This window comes from Epinephelus moara, chromosome 9 (genome assembly GCF_006386435.1).
Source record: "Epinephelus moara isolate mb chromosome 9, YSFRI_EMoa_1.0, whole genome shotgun sequence".
Lineage (NCBI taxonomy): Eukaryota > Metazoa > Chordata > Actinopteri > Perciformes > Serranidae > Epinephelus > Epinephelus moara.
The window spans coordinates 21,847,092-21,866,278 of record NC_065514.1 but is presented as its reverse complement, the minus strand read 5'-3'; the positions used below and the strand labels follow the sequence as shown (position 1 = coordinate 21,866,278).

The following is a 19,187-nucleotide window of genomic DNA, read 5'->3' as shown; positions in this document are numbered from 1 at the left end:
AAAAAAAAAAAAAGTGTTGCTGGTTCATCAGCAGAGTCTCAGATCCAGTTTTGACGTTCATGCCTTGGTCCATTTGTGAAGCTCTCCAGTCTTGGTCCAGGTGGAGTCACAGGTCCAGCAGGGGACTAGAGGTGGTCGTAGGCGGCTGCAGAAGGTGGAGCAGTGCGGGAGGCTGTGCTGTAGTAATAGGGTGAACCTGCGGGGGGAGACACAGATGGAGGCCTTCAGAACTGGGAGGTGTTGGTTGGTGATGGATCAGACTTTCTTTATCCATCTTATCCGAGGTTTTACAGCAGATGGTTGAGCTCACGGTCTGAGCTGCTTGGACTGTTTGTCCTGCGAGTGGATTGAGTCTTAAACCCTCTCATGACTCTCAAGAAGTAATCGAAAAGATAGGAACAGTGCAGGACTTTCCTTTTTTGACCAGGAGGAGAAATCCCCAAACACTAAGCTGACATGAATCTGTACTTATGAAAAACATCTTCTAGGCTCATATACACCAGTCACAGGCTGCATCAGAGCTAACCATGTCTTTTTTAAAACCTGTTCTGCATTTGTTTTTGTGTAATTTCAAAACCCAGTTTTCAATTTTATAACTCTGCTAATGACATGAAGTGGTGCAGCGTGATCTTTCAATCATTACCTGTGACGACAAGAAATATTTTGGCTGTGTGTCAATATCCGGTGAAGCAACCACTGATTGTTGTGACACTTATTTTTGAAGGTGTCTCCTTGAGCCACTGTAGCTTATACCTCATTATTCTTTGGACTAAAGGGTCTGCCAAATAAATAAATAAATAAATGTGAATGTAATGATGTGTGAATATGTGAGAAGATGGGAAGGAACGCCTTCATACTTTCTGAAATTGTCTGAGAAAAGGAATTTAAGCTGAGTATCTGATTGTAAAATTGGTAGCTTTTTAGTTTTGTTTTATATGATGCCTGATTTTCCCTGCACGCTATGAAAGAGATTTTCAACTTTAATGGAACTTCATCGATTAAACAAAGGTTAAATAAGTGACACAAACATTGAAATTAGAAGCCTTAAGTAAATCCCACCTCCAATGATTATGATTATGATTGTATTTATTACTAGCACGAAATAGAACTTAGCTAATAATAAGTAACAAACAATAAGAGGGTACGGTATGTGCAAATTTGCTAATTTTTCTCTTCCTGTTTTCCGTACTGCTGGATGGTTTTTGCCTTTTCATTTTCTCATACTCTAATACACTCCACATCCACTCCACACCACCATTTTCCTCATGTGGAAGGAGACAACGTATCCTCGTACAACTCTTTGTATGATGCCTTACAAATTAGTGCCCCAAGAATGACATTACTTCTTTCACATAAAGTTGCGTAATTATCGTAAAGTTACGGAGGTCAGATTTAGACAAGTAAGTTACTGTGGTTAGATTTCGGTGGAGAAACATAGTGACAACGTACCCTAAAATGACAAAGTTTACCCAAAGTTCACACGGCTCTGAACAGTACTGGGTGAAAGTCCTGTGTTTTGTGACCAATCCACCACCTTAACCTGCCTCCTTAATGGACCACTCGGGACCGCTTCACTCTTTACCTCCTTCAGCGCATTGGTCATGTGATCGCAGCCTTCCTTTATGTGGGTTATACATGAATTTCTGGCTCATGACTACGTGGGACTTGTACGACTATTGGTGCTTTACTTTTTGTAGGAGAGAAGGGTGGAGGGGAATTCTGGTGGTTGGGGCCTAGGGAAGGATTCTGGCACCCCCCCCCCCCCCCCTTTGGGTGGCACACTAGGCTACTGCTTATGTCTCCTATAGGAAGATCCACCACTGTTAGTTATGTGCTAATGGTTTTATATGGCGTGTGACTGAGGCAGTTTGCACGCCATTTCCTGGTGAGTCTCTCCTCCTTCCTGCAGCTGTTAATTTAAATTCTAGTCATGATGAAATGTTTGTGAATCATGGAGTCAGTACAAGTGAGGTATTTTAATTCTCAGGGGACTTTTATGAATTAAATTAATTAGTAATTTGTCTTTTATTGTGGAGGTGGAGGTCAAAATCATTACCTTATAGTACAACTAAATGTATTCAGATGTATTGTGCTGCATGAGGTTGTAAAAAAACAGCAGGAGTGACACTGCCAGCACCCAGTATGTCCTTACTCACCCAGTATGCTGGAGTTGGTGAACCTCCAGGCTTCACTGTAGGAGGTGTAGGGCGAATGGCTGTAGGTCTGACCCGAGTAGTCTGTGCCTGCTGCAAGACAGATACAAAAAAAACTTCATCAAACACCAGATAAAACACATCAACACAACAATTATTAAAAGCCAAAGCTAAGATGTCGCTGAGAGCTCTGTGGAGTTGGCTTGTTTGTGTGTGTGCCAGCGTCTGCTTGGGCTTAGCTCATAATTCACCAACAGTTAGTGCAGCCTGTAAACCATTAATCTGTGGTGCAGGTGGATGGCTGAGGGTAAAATCCCCCGGCCCAGTGGTGCATGCAGCTAGCCTCTACGCCCTCTCTCCTCAGCACTCGGCCCCTCGCATCGCTCCTCCTCCTCCTCTTCTCTCCGTCCTACACTTCCTGCTTTAGCCTCTATGGCACTCCTCTTTCTTTCTTTTCTCTTTTTTAATATCTAATTGGTAATTATGTTGGTTGGAATGAATCCCTGCACCCCCCCCCCACCTCCTCCTCCTCCTGTCCTAACCCCCCCTTTCACTCAGTAATTGTGTATCAACGCTTCCTCACAGCGAGCCCACCAGAAAAATAATAAATCAGACCCTCTCATTTCGCGCTTCGGAGGGCAGACTTCAAATAAAAAAAGGCACATCACACACACACACACTCTCTCTCTAGTCGTATGCAGGCATCCTGACGTAGACACACACACACTCACGCACACACACACACCACAAAGACCTCCTCCTCTTCGCTCATACCCAGACTTTACACCCCCTCCGCCCACCCTGCATCTCCCTCCTGGGCCCCCTGGTTCCCATGGCGATGTGTGGTCAGAGGTGTCTGGGTGGGGGGTGTGGGCAGCAGGGTGGAACCCCCAGCCTGTTCCCTGTATACCCCCTGGGCCCACGTGCACCCGCGTACACACTCATACACACAACAGAGTTCACCACCCTGGCAAGACTACTCATTGACTCAGCCTGTCTTCTGTTAATCTACAAGCCTCCATCCCTGCCTCTCTTTCTGCCTTCTTCCCCCGCCCTTCCTTTCTTCCTACCGCTCTGACTCATCTGCTGCTTTTTATTTTCAACCCTTGACTTTGTTAATGTAGGTAACAAACGTGCGTCTTACCTGCTACCATGCCCGTGATGGCAGAGGAAGAGTATCCTGACTGGGCAGGGGAGGGGATGTGAGGTGGGTAGCCTGGCAGGGTGGAGCTCACCATGTCACGCCCTGAAAACACACACCAAAACACACACTTTGAACATCATGTTAAGTTACTGTTTTACTTGGAGTTACAGCTACGAGATAATAATAAACTGTTAATCATTTGAGTTATTTTTTTAGGGAAAGAACGCCAAAAAAATAACTGGTTTCAGCCACTCGGATGTGACTATTTGCTGGTTTTTTGTCTTGTATCATAGTAAAATGAGTGTTTTGGAGTTCTACATGAACAAGACACAAACTGATTCACTATTTTCCACCAATTCATGGACCAAAGTATAAATTAAATCAAATAAATGACAGATGAATCAAAAATAAAAATAAACTGTCCCCTTGCACAGCACAAATGCAAACACATTTCTCATGAGTGTGACATGAATGAAATGGATGCCTCCATTACCTGAGATGATAGACTGACTGCTGAACTGCCCGTACACAGGTGCATGATGGGAGAATGAGTTGAAGGCGTTGGGAAAATGGTTGGAGTTGCTGCAGCTGCTGCTGCTGCTGACAGAAACAGGCTTCTGCAGTGCCTGCAGCTCCACGAACGCCAGGTTGGACGCTGCCATGTTTGGCGAGGGGCTCGTGCTGGTCACCTCTGGGGACATTTCCTGTTTTAGACAGAGCGGCAGGGGCTGTAGGGGCTCTGAGGTGGTGACAGCCAGTGTGCAAGTGGATGAGAAAATGAAGACGAGTGATGAACATGAGCGGAACGACAAACTTGGAGCAAAAGAAAACTGAGTGAAATGTCAAAAATAAAACAAAGAGTGAGTGGCGTCAGGACTGTGGTGCGCTGTTATGCAACTAAAAGATGCTGATGGTAGGAGTCAGCATGTTGAGAGCTGCAACTGAGCGTGGGTCAAAGGTCATCATCTAACATTAAGAGTCTCACCAGTCACCATGGTGTAGCTCTGGTGCGCCGTCAGATTCCGTCCAATAGCGGAGCTGGATGTTGAGAGGCTGGTCTTGGCCTCGTCTAGGCTGCCATTGATGAGGGACAGCGGGTACAAAGTCTGAGGACGGTGAACAGGGATTAGCTATTAGTGTAAAGTGTGCTTCTGTACAGTGTGAGAGGGAGCAAATATGAATCTGTACAAGTCGAAAAACAAATGCAGGATATTATAAATGTCAATTTACAGCTCAAAATCTAAAATGGAAAGAAAAAAATAAAAGTATTTCTAGAAATTACTGTTCAAATACTTTCTGTCTTGTTTTTACCTGCTCTGTTTTGCTGCTGGAGGCGGAGCCAAATGAGTCCGGGGGATAGTGGTGGCGATCAAACCCACAGTCCAGATGTTGCGTGGCTGCGGAGAAGTGATCCACTCTCATCTGTTTCCTTGGGACGCCTCCGCTGCCCTGAGAGTCCACGCTGTGCCGACAACTCTCCTGATCACCTGGAGAGTCAAGAGGAGGACGAAGAAGACGATGGGAAGAAGATTTTTACGTGTGTGGTGAAACGGCACATACTAAATTTGTTATCATTTCCAAAAATTCCTCTGGAAAAATATAGAAAAAATACAAAGAATTCTGTCCCCAAAAATTAAACTGTTTCGTTATACAGATGTTAAAATGCTAAAATGATTCTCAACCATTTAACCACAAGAGGACAATATAGAAGAAATAATGTCACAAGGTCTGTCCTTGACCTTGCACATTTGGTGCCACCGCCACCAAAAAAGTATTATTATTTAGCATAGAAATCAACACAAATTAAAAAAAGGTACCAAACAAACATCAACTTGAAATAATAATAAATAACAATAAGCAGATACGGTATGAGAAAATTTGCAAATTTAGTCTTCTTGTTGTTTTTGTACTGTGCCCTAGATGGCTTTTGCATTTCATTTTCTCTTACTCTAAGGCTCTACACATACACTGCACTCCATGTTTGTTTGTTTGTTTGTTTTTTGGGTGGGGTTTGCAGTATCAGGGCCCCTTCTTCTGGGTCACACCCCTGGCCATCCCCTATAAGCTCCGCTTGCATAAGGTTTATCTTTAAAGTGTGAGAATAAATTGTGCATGTGTTGTTTTTTATACTTGCAACACAAGCATCCCTCAAATTGCCCTTCAAGGGACGAATGAATTATTTTGAATTCAACAAAATGAATTCTTATTAAACACTTGATCGCTCTTTGTTTGGTGCCTCTTGGCCTGTTCTCCCTTGTGACAGGAAAAAAGACTTGTTCTCAATGAATTTCAGGTAAAATAAAGGTCAAATAAGTTATTAAACAAAGCAATTTGAAGAGAGATGGTGTTTTGCAGCTTTTCGAGACATTCAGGGTGACTTCAGGCGAGATGCTAATAACGTGAAAAAAGTAGCTGAATGTAAAGCAACTCCTCCTTTGTTTACCAGACACACACACATCTGACGCCCCAATAAAACAAAACAGTGTCAACAGTGGTGTGGTGTCTCGCTCATTTGATGTGATTCTTACTGTCATCGTGACTCCTCTTGCCCTCGGCGCTGGGCTGGGGGATACCCAACAAGCCGCTGATGGAGTAGGTGGAGCCCAAAGAGTCTGACTGCGGAGACTCGGGAGGGGTGACCGCTGAACTCGGGACTGAGGGAGAGATAAACAAAGACAGACAGATTTGAAGCAGACAGTGGAAACGATACTGTACGCTGCACTCGTCTCGCTGCCACAAGGTCACCAGTTTAATCCCACATGAGGAGTGCTCTCTAACCCTAATCCTTCACTATGATAATGCTCGGTGAAATGGGTGGTGATGCAGCCTCCATTGTGCATGTGTGAGTATCACTTACTGAGGGTTTGTCCTGGACTCAGGCCTTTGCCATCCAGAGGCAGATTGAATGGCTGCTGGACCTTTGTTCGAATTATTCTGAATTAAACAGAAGAAACACAACTGAGTGAACAAGAATTCACATCTAACACTGTCTGTAAATGTTCACATATTAATAAGTGATATCAGGAATATGTAATGTGGCTTAATTCCATGAAACATCTCTAGTAAATCTTCCCCATCCATCTCTCCTCTGACACCCAGTAAGCCAGATGAATCCACACGCTGCTGAGCCACAGTTGCATAGTTGTACCTCTAACATGATTTCATTCATAATTCAGTTTGTCACCTGTTAATGGAGCTCACGCTGGGCACCGTGTCGCTGTCACACACTCCCTCCGCCAGCAGCCTGTCCCTGATTTCCCAGGCGAACATGGTGGGATTCTGCCTCTTGTACTCTGCGATTTTATCCACAACCTTCGGGGTGGCCACCTTGGGTTTGGAGCCCCCGATCACGCCAGGCTTGATGCTGCCTGTCTCGTAGTAGCTGGAGGAAAATAGGAGAAAAGATTTTTACTTTTAAAGCACAGCAAGTTAAGGTTGAACTGTCGAACAAACACCAGTGTTCCTGGTAAGTAAACAGACGTTCAGAGGTCAAAGACCAGGCAACAGGAAGTTGAGTAAGGCGCTCGCGTACCGTCCCAGGATCTTGCTGACGCAGCCGTGGCTGACTCGGAGCTGCCGGGAGATGTCACAAGGCCGAACCCCCTGGTGGGCCATGTCCACGATGCGTTGCCGGATCACCTCCGGAAGTGGGCGTCCATTAACAAACATTCCACCTAGTTGGTTAAGACCCCCATGACCTGGGGGAGGAGGGGGGATGAACAACCATAAATGTCATGGAACTTGAGATCAGACACATGCCAATGTCACCCGACACAAAGTCCCACACACCTGGACACACATTTTTGGGGACAATGAAGACCCAGACTAACCGCAGAGAACACAGAAAGTGTTTTAGCAGTTAAATTAAACCAACTTAACTTAGATGTCGTCCTGGGTATAAATCATCCCTGGATACATTACATATATACACCTTACACAGATCTGCACTGCTCAAACAAACACACACAAGCATGTTTAAGTAATCAACTAAGTTAATGTTGCAAGTGATAATGAAAAGTAGCTGTCAGAAAAAAGCATAAAAGAGAAAAAAGCTTATTGTGTTATATGTAGCTTCATGGATTTTTATCAAAAACAGTAAAGTAACTATACAGAAGAAAGCTATTATTAACAGAATATTATGTTGTCCCTGTTTTAAAACACCCTGCAACTTTATTACGCAATCTTTAACAGGCTGAAGATTAAACGTGCCTTCAACTGTAATAAATAACTGTAGCAGTGTCGGCATTGTCAGGAGCATAATGAAGTTTTATATTAAAAATAAAGTCGAGGACGCAGGACAGGATGAAAGCAGTGAGGAGAAACAAACCTTGAAGAAGATGGTGACATTCAGAGCTGATTTATTCACATTTATTTATCTAAGTTGAATTGGCCTGTAAAGTTGGATCTAGTTGAAGTTTTGACAAGTCTCTTTCCAACTGAACTTCATCCGGCAGCAAAAAAACAGCTCACACTTTTAAATTGAGGATTGTTTAATTACTTACAAAGCTAATCACCTCCTTATAAATAACACCTGTGGGCTGATTCTCACAATTCTCCCTTCCCGTCTTTGCCGGTAATTTGTTTAAAACATGAGGCTCGTTGGGCTTCAGTGAAGGTGATTATTTTGTGCTTGGAAATGATCAGGAAACACATCATTTAGTGAGGAAAACACTCTATATGGTGATTCATATCATTTGAAAAGACTATTGTTAATTTAAAGTTTTTATAAAGTTGAGGTAAATTTAATCACTTTACACTTTTTTTGGTATTATTTGTCTTTTTAATGTGTATTTTTCCACATGCTGCACTGCAGTTTTGTATAAAATAGCCTATAATAATAATGTTTATTATTCTTATTACAGTATACTTGATATTTTTAAAGGGTAAATGCAAAATATATCATATTTATTCTATTTATATACAAATAAAGGCCTGGTAAATATGCTTTTTACTATATAAGGAGTTACTTTGGTGTCATTTTCTTTAAAAAATATCCACATAATAATTGAATTTTAACGCATATGGAGCAGATAATATCTTATTTCTCATGTCGTGTCGTTTTGATACTTGTGTATGCATTTGTGCACGTGCGTAAAATATGGTTAGATGAATAAATTACTGCACAAAACTAAAAATCTGGCATTGTCATTATAGTTAATTGTCATAAATATCAATTATTTTGCACATGCATCAATCTAAATAAGCCTCAGATATCTGTCAAAGCTTGATCCTGCAATTAAATAACATCCTACACCAACATAAGAAGTGTTTTTCTCCAGTAAACAGCATCAGACAAAAGCGCGCTCTGCGTTGCAGCCAGCAGCCTCCGCTATCTTCTCTATGGACTGCACGGTGGTGACTCTGCAAGAACACCATTGCTTTTAATTTAACCCATTGAGACGCTTCTTTTTTTTTCTCTCAGCCTTTTCCCAGCTTTCATTTCCACATCAAACAGCGGCCGGACGAGGCCGAGGGAGGGGAGGAGAGGAGAGGGGGAGACAGAGAGTGGAGAGGAGGGAGGGAGGGGAGCCTCTATTAACGCTGCCAGCGGAGTGTGGAAAAAAATCTCCCCGCCAAGCTTCATCAACCTGCAGGATATTAAAGCCGAGCAGACCCGGGGGGCGGTGGGCGCGCGCACGGTGCACGCGCACGGTGCACACACAAACCGCGTGCACAGCAAAAAAACAAAGCGTGAATTCATAGATAGATAGATAGATAGATAGATAGACAGTCGTCAGCCTCCTGCTGCTCCATGATTGACCCCGCTGAAGTGGCTCTGACCAGCAGGGGAGGATTGTTCTAAATTTATATCTGACAGCTTTAAGTGCCAGCCAATTAACTTCCCCAATATCCTGCACAACGACCAGAGGAAAATAACAATTCACTCCTTCAACAATTACAGTGAGCAGACAAGACACCTCCATGCATCCCATTGTGGGCCTACACTCTCCCAAACAGTGTTTCCAGTGTTTCACAGGGCTGTGCAGCCAAACATCAGTCAAAACCCACAGAGCTTGATCTTAAATTCTAGTGGAGATCCTAAAGTTTCCAAAGATACCAAACACGCCGGGCCAAAATTAGAATGAATGTGCATAAAATGACCTACATGTGAGCATAGGTGTAGATTTCAGGGGCCTACAGGGCATATGTTCACTTGTCTCTCCCAGTAAAACATTTCAAAAGACATTTAAATCATAATTTGATGAAGAAAAGGAACAAAAAGTGTGTAAAAATGCACCAGAATGCAGGAAATTAAGCATTTGATGCTCAAAATTACGCTGGGTGAGGACCCCTAAACCCCCAAATTCACCCCTAATATTGAAATTAAACCTACACTCCTCCAGGTAAGCATCATAGGTTCAATAAAGAGCTCGAACTGATACTCATTAGTTTAACTTTAAGCCATGTATTTATGTATAACAGCATGTAAAGCTTTAAAACAGGATTTATAACACACTATAATGTAGCTGTAAGCAGATATAATGACATTTTTGTGAGTCTTTATTAATGTACAGCATTTAATCAGCAGTTATAACTTCTCCTGTTAGGATTTATGTTATTATAATGTCATTTTTTATCTGCTTACAGTAGCCTCCACTTATGGATACCCACAGGAGGAGTTATAGTTGTTGGCAAATACATTGATAAACACTTGTATTAGCTTACAACTATACTGTATGTGTGTGTTACAACCCACTTCAAGCTACATAAAGGGAAATAAAAAGGGAAATGTGTATATTATGTGGGTTATATATATGAAAACACGATTCTCATGTCAGGAAAAGTCAAATGTTTTGAGCTGAACTATCCTTAGGAGTCCGAGAGGCCAGCTCGAGTTGTGTATTTACCTCTTCCAGCGTTGTTGGACATATCCCTGAGTTTCTGGTCCTTGCTCCACCAGCTGAACGTGACGGTCGGCTCCAGGCTGTCCCACTTAAAGTGTTTCTACTCCCCGTCCTGCCTCGTCTGGCATGAGTGTGCTCCTGAGCACGCTGTCGACCGCACGCTGCAGGAGGACAGTGGTTTATCAAACTGGCTGTTTGGTCATGTGTGATGCCTCTGAGCTCAAACACTCAGCTGGTGGCACTATATGTGTGTGTTTCTGTGGGGAGATACAGCTGAATATTGTCTTTAAATCACCTGTACCTGTCTGTCTTTAGACTATATGTGTATGTATATCTGTGTTTTAGACTATATAGAACAGGCCTGTGTGTCTGTATTTGTGTAAAAATACTTAAATGTAACAGTCAGTATTTGTGAAACATGAAAGATCTTCTTCCCCTTCGGCCAACCCAGATGGCTGCTCCTGTTATACATAAAATTTCCCTTCATTAACCGCTTTGTAATCAGGACTGACTGCTCTCATTAATCACCTTATAATTATCAGAACCAGAAAATTTATTTTATTTTGGGTTGGGAACATAAAAATGGAGGACTATAATATTCATTATGATGTAAAGTAGATTGGGTGTAAGTGGAAGAAGTAAAGTTTAAGGAAAGAATCACTTTTCAGAGCTGTGTTTGAATTTTTGGCTAATTTACCCTTTTAACTAAATTAATTTTAAGCAAAATGAACCTGAATCAAACCACTGCAGTGTATCAAGTGAACATAATTTTCCAGAAAACTCTTTTAAACATTTCAAGTGGCTGCTCCATTTCTCATTTGCTGAAGAGAAATTTAACTGAAAATGGAAAAAGAAACAACAGCGACGGAGTTCAGAGATGTGACAAATTATTATTAACCCAACTCTTAACTAAAAGATGCTAAGTGTGTATTACATGTGGTCGCTGGCAGTAGTTATTGCCCATATGTGAGCCTTGTTTACAGGCTCCATCTGCTCAGCTGCTCTCCACTCTGCTGGATCAACTTCCAGCACGAGCAAAACATTATGAGACATTTAACATAAAATAAGCACCTTCATTTAGACTTACAGACTCACAGATAGGAATGTTGTTAATTTACATCAACTACAATCATTGGAAATATCATGTTTGGTCTAAAACAAGTGGAAAATACTCACACTTGTGTAGAAAATAAAGATTAAATCCACGGTTAATGTTTCTGTGTGGAGCTGTTTTAATGCCATTTAAGCGTGTCAGGTGTTGTCATGTCCTGCTGGGTGGACACGTTAAAATTAAATAATTAGCAGACTGTCACACACTGTTACATGTGATGATTGACGGCAACACTAAGTTGAGTCAAAGTTATTTTGGTTTGGAGGTAAAAACATTTACTGAGCATTGTCAGGTTTAATTAATCTACTTCACTGGCACTAAAACTTACATATCATATAATAATACTGAATAATTTGAGTACATTTCAAAAAAGTATGTGTGTAGTTGTTTATTTAGCATACGCGTTTGCAAGTTTTGGGTTAAAGTAAAACTCAAAAAGCTAAATAATTTAATTGCAAACTTCAAATTCAAAACATAAAAATAAAAGCAGCCGGTTGTTGTATTTAGAAACGGCACATTATTCAAAATGTGAGGTATGCAATGATTTTAATATTCATTTCCTGGCTAAAATAAAAATGTAGCAATATTATTTAATTGTTGTAATAACAAAACAATATAATATCCTAGTAATTAAAAAAATCATTAATGATGGAAACAGATGGTTTTGGGGACAAAAAAGGATGTGAAACAAACTTACTCTTTACATTTCCATGAGTTTTAAATGTAATTGGGTGGCCATGAGTATATTAACCCAGTATTTATAATGTTAGTACTAGTATAACAAGTGTTTGACTGCTGTTTACGAATGTTCCTGTGATTAATGATAATTAATATGCTATCATTTCACCTGTAAATTAACAGTGACATTTTAACAATGACTTCCTGCAGCATTTGCGGACATTTTAAAATTATTTTTCAGCAGTTAACATCTCATGTTTGTAATTTTTATCTTTTTAAGTAATTTTTTCTTTTGTTTTCTTTTTCTTTTTTGAAAAATGAAAAAATGTGTCTGATAGGGGGTGAAAAATACTACTTCACTGTGTTTTTGGTTGATTTCTACTGTCTTAATAGTAAGTGCAATGTTAAAGGAATTGTTCGCAAATACATATATCCTCTTTTTTGTGTTTTCTATTGGACAGCTTTATTCCAAATACATATAATCGTGCCTTGTGTTAATTGTGCTGGTGACAGTCCAGCCTCGCGCAGATTCAGTTAAGGACCATTACAACATTTTCTTTCTTCTTCTTTTTTTTTAAATTTTTTTTTTACCTTTTCACAGTTATATAATAAAAAAGAAACTTTAATTCGCCTGCAACAGATGAGAGGAAATAATAGATCCAAACTACCGCCTAAAGCCTCTAATTTGGGCCCAAGGTTAAATTTTCCTTACATGAAACTCGATGAATTCACACAAGCTGCGATTCGTTCTTGAAAATTCACCACAATTATTCAGCTCTTTTTGTGCACTGACGACTGATTCTGTATGATTATCACTGCTCTTTAACAAACTTTGCGCTCACCTGCACCTGGGTCACATCTTCACACCTTAATTATTATAAACTGGTCTTATTATGAAGCCTCATTTTTCTGCGCGTCCCCACAGCAGAGCCTCAGAGAGCCTCTGTCTCGTCTTGCAGAGTGATTTTTGGCTAATTGAATCCTCCTCTGCTCCGCTTTATATCTCGCTGTGTTTCAGGACTGCGGATCGACACAGACACAACTGAGACACTGAAATGAGAGCTTACCTTTCAATGACGCAGCTCAGGATAAAAACGTCCCCCAGCAGATGTAGCGATATTATCCAAAATGCTGAAGACTCTGGTGATGTGAAATGCGGTGTGTGTCCGGGCTGTGTGTGTCGGAGGAGGCAGGGCTGCTGTTGTGTTGTGTTGTGTGTGTACTGCCAACACTCAGCCAGGTTTTATCCAACCGGGGCTGCGCACAGGACGGAGCCCTGCAGCCATTGGAGGAGGAGGAGGGGAGAGGAAGGAGGAGGTGTGGTTTTATGGAAAGGAGAGAAGAAGCAATTCACCCCCCTCTCCACTAAAAAAAAAAAAAAAAAAAAAAAAAAAAAGGATGACTGACCCTGTGTTTTGATGGCATTACTCCCACTGAGTGACTGTACGGAAACACTTGTCAAAGAGACGGCTTGTTTCCATTCACCTCCAGCGACAGCCCCGCTTTAATTAGTCTGTGTGACACCGGTCCGGTCCGAGCGCCGCTTCACACGCAATTTAGCGCCTGATTTTCTGCAATCAGTCACAGTTTCTCCCTGACAGGTACACCACACCTGACCCAGGAACAGCTTAAACACGGGAGATGAATCATTGACCCCCACATAGGCCTATGTTTCAAAACTTTTCAATAAACGTTAGTGAGAGACTATTTTATGCAAGAAGAAGAAAACTGAAAAGGATAAAAGCTTATTTCTGTCTAAACCATTGACCTCCAGTCATTTAAGGACTTATAACTCTTGCCAAATGATTATTGTTTCCAAGCTAAGACACTGAGTTAGACTTTTCATTAAAGCAGACATTTCCCTCATTCAGTCTCTTCATTTAATGTATGAATCTGCGCTGCAAAAGAATGGAGGTAAATAGTTTTTTCCATTTGCTCAAATAAGTTAAAACATCTGAAATCACGGAAGATAAATCACTGACCCCACATATGTTTCAAATTCTTTTTAGCCTACTGAAAGTCTTATTCAAGGAGAAGAAAGCTCAAGTATAAAAGTATAAAAGTATAAAAGCGGATTTCTGCAAAAGAATGGAAGTAAATATTTTTTTTTCTTTTGCACAAATAAGTTGAAACATCTGCAATCCCAGAGGATGAATCACTGACCCCACATATGTTTCAAAACCTTTTACTGAATGTTAGATGGAGACTATTTTATTAAAGGAGAAGAAAGCTGAAGTATAAATGCTGAATTCTGTCTTAACCATTGACCTCCAGTAATTTACGGGCATATGTGAGACATTAATGGGGCTCTTATCGCCAAATAATTGTTTCCAATCCCAGACAGTGGGGCTTTTCCTCAAAGCAGACATTTCCCTTTTTCATTGTCTTCATGTAATGTATGAATCTGTCCTACAAAAGAATGGAGGTAAATATTTTTTTTTTCTTTTGCTTAAATAAGTTTAAAAAAAATTGAAATCACAGAAGATAAATCACTGACCCCACATATGTTTCAATATTTTTGCTAGTTGGGGAGAAGAAAAGCTGATTTCTGTCTAAACCATTGACCTCCAGTAATTTACGGACATATAACTCTGTAAGACACTAATTGGGCTCTTAGCTTGTTTCCAAGCTTAGACAGGCTTATTTATTGACGCAGGCATTTCCCTTATTCTTTTATTTATGTATGAGTATATCCTGCAAATGAATGGAAGTAAAAAAAAAATCTTTTGCTCAAATAAGGTAAAACATCCAAAATCATGAACTCAACAACAAAACAGCTGTTTCTTCCAAAGAGGCATCTTCTAGTCACATTTGGGCTGAATTAAATTTTAATTAAGATTAATTTGAAATCCCAATGTGCTGCAATAGTAAGGTCTAAAAAAGCATAAAAGTCAATGGATAACATGTTATTGGGCTGTTGCCTAAGCTCATGATGCTTTTTTTCCCATTAAATCTATCTTTAAAAAATAAATGAGATTAAAGCATGACAGAAGGTAGGCTTTTCTGCTTCTATTGGCTAGATAAAAAGTAATAAACCAAACAGAGCATGCATGTGGTGACAACAAGGACATAGTTTTGGTGAAGAACAAGGGTGTAGGCATCATTTCAGCATTCAGGGGGACACATGTAAAATGTTTGGGAGTCCACTGAAGGAAAATTTTGAGCACCAAACATTTAACTTTCTGAATTTAGTGAATGTTTATGCACCAGATTTGTGTCTTTTCTTCATCAGGTTATGGTGTGAATGTCTTTTTTTTGTGTGAAAATAAAAGTCCTGTTTTTATGTTTTTATTTGGAGTGACAGATGCACATGTTCTAAATATTGAGAGGGACGTGTCCCCTGCATCCCCGCTGAAATCTCCACCTAGGTGACAACAACGATGATGCTACATCTGCATGAATTTATTTCTGTCGTCCCGAAAAGACGTTTGAACGTGCTGAGGTGTGGGCGTCTCCATCAGAGCAGATTACTCTGCAGCTTTCTTGCATAAAAACGACTTGAAGCTGCAGGGAAGTGAGTTGATTCTACTTTTGCTCGTTTACGCGTGATGTCGCACCAGGGTGTCAGAATCCCCCTGAGTTAAAACGCTGTTAATGTTGTTTCTCACGCGCCTGTAAAACAAACACAACACCTCTAATGACAGCCATCCATGGCACCGTGTCGCCTGTCTGATGGAAAAGCAGGTTTATCCAGCCATATGGAGCTTTTTACTTTTTTAGGGGAGAAAATGGCACACATTTTACGCAAATTATTTCTCTTGATTGTGGAGGATTAAATAATACTTTTATCCACATTTATCCAGTTTCACGACAAGAACATGGAACCAAAATACAACTTCAGTCCTTATCTCGTCACTCTGTGATTGAAGTCTTTTATTTCTCATCTTTAAAAGACTCAGAGCCTCTGCAGGACAATGGGAAGACTGTTTTTAAATAAATAAACCTGTCAGGAGACTAAAGGGAATCATAACCTGAGATGGAAACAGAGACAGTCCTCTGTAAAGTGACCAGAGAGAAATGACAAGTGCCCGGAGGGGAGAGGTGGCAGAAGAAAGAGAGGTTACCGAGAGTTTAACAAGGGATTAAAACTCACAGATTGGTATCTATGACGATGATACTGTGAATTAAAATAGCGCGTAATTATACGGGTCCACTTGCCAAGGGGCAGGAGCCACACACGCCCTAAATCCGGACTCTCATAACGCGTAAAGGCCGATATAAAAAGAATCCTAGCATCCTTTTGGTTTTCTGAAGATTCATATCAAGCCGTTTTTATGTGGATTTCTGTAACAGTATGCTGTCATATGCCATTTTGGCTTATTTAGGACAGTTGTCGTTAACTGAGAGACTAATTCTTCGTGTTAAAATTCGCTGCTGACACCTGCAGTAAAAGATGAGGAATAAAGGGTTGATCATAGAGTTTATGGACTGCAGAAACACACTCAGACAAACTGTAGAAGACATACACAAAAAACATTTTCGTTACAATTATTGGCTTCATGGTAATTCACATGTTCCTAAATGAAACAAATGTGTAATTTGTTTTTAAAAAAAAATCTGATATAGGAAAATACAATGGACAGCTTAATAAAAACTTTCAATTCAGCTGTAAATATTAACATACCCATGAGGATGTTTGTCTCAATAAACAGGTAATTTTGAGGCGTTTCTGTGTGTAGGACCTACATATTTTCACAGGCCCACTGCTGGGAGATGTGACATGAAAAGGAAAGGGAGCTGCTGCTCAGTAAAATGCTTTGTTGAAGCAGACAAGGTGCAACTTGGGGAAAAAATCGGAAAATCATTTTTTTTTAAAAAGCCACAAAGTATAAAATGCTTTCCCAAAATATGTTGTGCATGCACACAGGCTGGTATGCTTCATAAATATTTTGATGTTAAATAATAACTAACTACCCAAATTAAACATTATCAGATATGAGGTGTAAGTTATCTGAAATTTTCTGCATGCCAGTTAAAATTGACAGTATCCCACTGATTAAATTACGTGTCACCAAGATTCATAAAGAACACTTTGTCAGACTTTAGAAAGCCTTCAACACACTCACTGACTCAGATCTGCAGTCCCATCATTTTTCCACTCGAGTATGCAGCTGACTTTCTATCAAACAGTTTGAAGTCTTTGAGCAGACATGGGATAAAAATGGTTTAAACTGACCAGTTAATAATTTCAGTGGAAAAAAATCCTTATTTCAATGCTTCCTCACTCTGCTGTTCCTCATGGATAAGCGTTGTAAAAACGCCAAAAATGAGGCGCATACTCAGACAAAAAAAATGCTGTTTGTTTCCTTTATGTCTTGTCTCCGGGTGTGTCTTGTCTCGGGTGTATCTCCGGATTTACTTCCCCGAGCAAAGTTTGTGTGTGCGCAAAAAACGCTGCGTAACCTGCGGCGACAGGTGGCAACAAGAGGTGAGGGGGAAAGGTCAGCGCGAACACTTCCGACTGCAGAGATAAGGACACATGCATGACTATTTTGGGGATGTTTGCACAGCACAAAATAAATGGGAAAGGATTCGATTTTGATATAAAGTGCAACGAGTTCAGGTCAAATCATAAATTTAATGTTTGTTTTAAAAGACAAGTTAGGGGCTATTAGTAATTTTGCACGTCTAAAATCTTTTAGGACAGATATATTATCTTACTAAACTTTATAGGTAAATATAAAACACCTAAAGGAATCCAAATAATAGCATGAAAAGTAGCTACATAAGGAATATGGTATAAATAAAACCATTATAAACAGACAGAGAATATACTTATTTATATATTAAAGTGAGACCTGTTGAAGATGAATTATCACACAGTGACTGGACTACGCATAAAAAGATTAAAGAATTAAATAAAAGTCAGATTTTTCCTTCACCAGTAGCGCATCTTCTCTCATCCCTCGTTCACAGAGGTGCGACTGTCCGACTCGCAGTGCGCGCTCCCGCACCGCATGATGCATCGCCTCCTGCACCTCTGCTGCGCGCCCCCGCGGAGATGAACGCGTCGCGGGCAGAAAAGTACCCACTTGATGACAACTTTTATAAATCTAGCCGAGCGAGCGCACGTCTTCTTTGTGGTCAGCGAGTCGAGATGAGCCAGATAATTAGGTCGTAATAGCTGCAGAAACACCTCACTATTGATGATCCCATTAGGGCGATGATTTCCCAGCTCGCAAGTGCTGAAACGTATATTTTCTGCCCTGTTTAATTTGGACATTCACGTGGAGAATAATTACATGTTTTTGCAATATATAAATGAGACTGCCGGTCATCATCTATGTTTATCCACTCAGATGTCTTTAGGCTTTGTGTGTGTGTGTTAAATGAAATATTCTACATTATTTTAATGGCTTTCTGGGGACTTTAAGGCATCATGAGAACTGGGACACAACACCCTTAAAGCTCCAGTGTGTATGATTCAGTAGGATATACTGGCAGAAATGGAATATAATATGATAAGTATGTTTTCTTTAGGGTATAAACACCTGTAAATAAGAACTGGCATGTTTTCTTTACCTTAGAAGGAGCTATAGGGGGCAGGTCCTCTTCTTTGGAGATTGCCATGTTATAGGCTACTGCCATGTTGCTACAGTAGCCCAGAATGGACAAACCAAACACTGGCTCTAGATAGAGTCATTCACGTTTTAGTGTTTTCACGCCAGCCACTGCAGTTAACAGCCAGTCTGCGAAGAGCAATGTAGGAAAAACACAGATTTTTTTTATATGAAACTCCTTTACACAGTGTTTTTACTGGTTTAAATCACCAGATCTGTTGGTTTTGGAGAACAGGAGTTGGTTCTTGTTAAAAACCTCCTGATTTTAAATGATCACTTAGTCTGGATATTAAGTTATCAGAGAGAAAAGGTGAGCACGCATTAGCATGTGCCTTCAGTCTGGCTTCGACATGCCAAACAGTGACAGAGAAACACTGATTTGAAATGCAAAACTGCTTTTAACTGGTTTAAATCAGTGGGTCTGGTTGTTTTGGAGAGGAAGAGACCTCTGTGGATAACTCAGCTCACGGTAAAAACCTCCTGAACATCTGAATCAGAAATAAGGTAAGCACAGATTACCTTACACAAGAAAAAAGGTGAGCACACATAGCAGGCGCTGGGTGAACAGGCTGTCTGCGACGTGCCAAACAGCATCGTAAAAACATTCATTTATAACATGAAACTGCTTTATTCTGTGTTTTTGCTGGTTTTAATCATCTGGTCCAGTTGTTTTGGAGAGGAAGAGACCTCTGAGGA

The 19,187-nt window shown here is 40.6% G+C and overlaps 1 protein-coding gene across 5 annotated transcripts; it reads right to left on the bottom strand.

The window, feature by feature from the left end:
- Positions 1-13,170, bottom strand: pax8 (paired box 8). Of its 5 annotated transcripts, none has more exons than XM_050053611.1 (12): positions 12,999-13,170; positions 10,146-10,303; positions 6,830-6,995; positions 6,482-6,679; positions 6,155-6,231; positions 5,826-5,951; positions 4,609-4,784; positions 4,283-4,403; positions 3,791-4,036; positions 3,298-3,399; positions 2,157-2,246; positions 1-196 (listed from the first exon to the last, which is right to left on the bottom strand). In XM_050053611.1, the coding sequence occupies exons 2-12, from the start codon at positions 10,165-10,167 to the stop codon at positions 126-128; spliced, it is 1,395 nt and encodes a 464-aa protein (XP_049909568.1). In that variant the 5' UTR covers positions 10,168-10,303; positions 12,999-13,170; the 3' UTR covers positions 1-125. The 5 variants fall into 5 exon arrangements, with proteins under 5 accessions (XP_049909568.1, XP_049909569.1, XP_049909573.1 ...); XM_050053612.1 differs by having other exon boundaries at positions 6,830-6,971; XM_050053616.1 differs by lacking the exon at positions 3,791-4,036.
- Positions 13,171-19,187: the final 6,017 nt, after the last annotated feature.

Bases quoted from the DNA above. Each gene is read 5' to 3' on its own strand.
- pax8 (XM_050053611.1), bottom strand. From the start codon at position 10,167: ATGTCCAACAACGCTGGAAGAG. The intron at 4,037-4,282 runs GTGAGACTCTTA...TCACCACCTCAG, and splicing joins GAGCTACACCATGGTGACTG to AGCCCCTACAGCCCCTGCCG. The intron at 3,400-3,790 runs GTAATGGAGGCA...GTGTGTTTTCAG, and splicing joins CAGTCAGTCTATCATCTCAG to GGCGTGACATGGTGAGCTCC.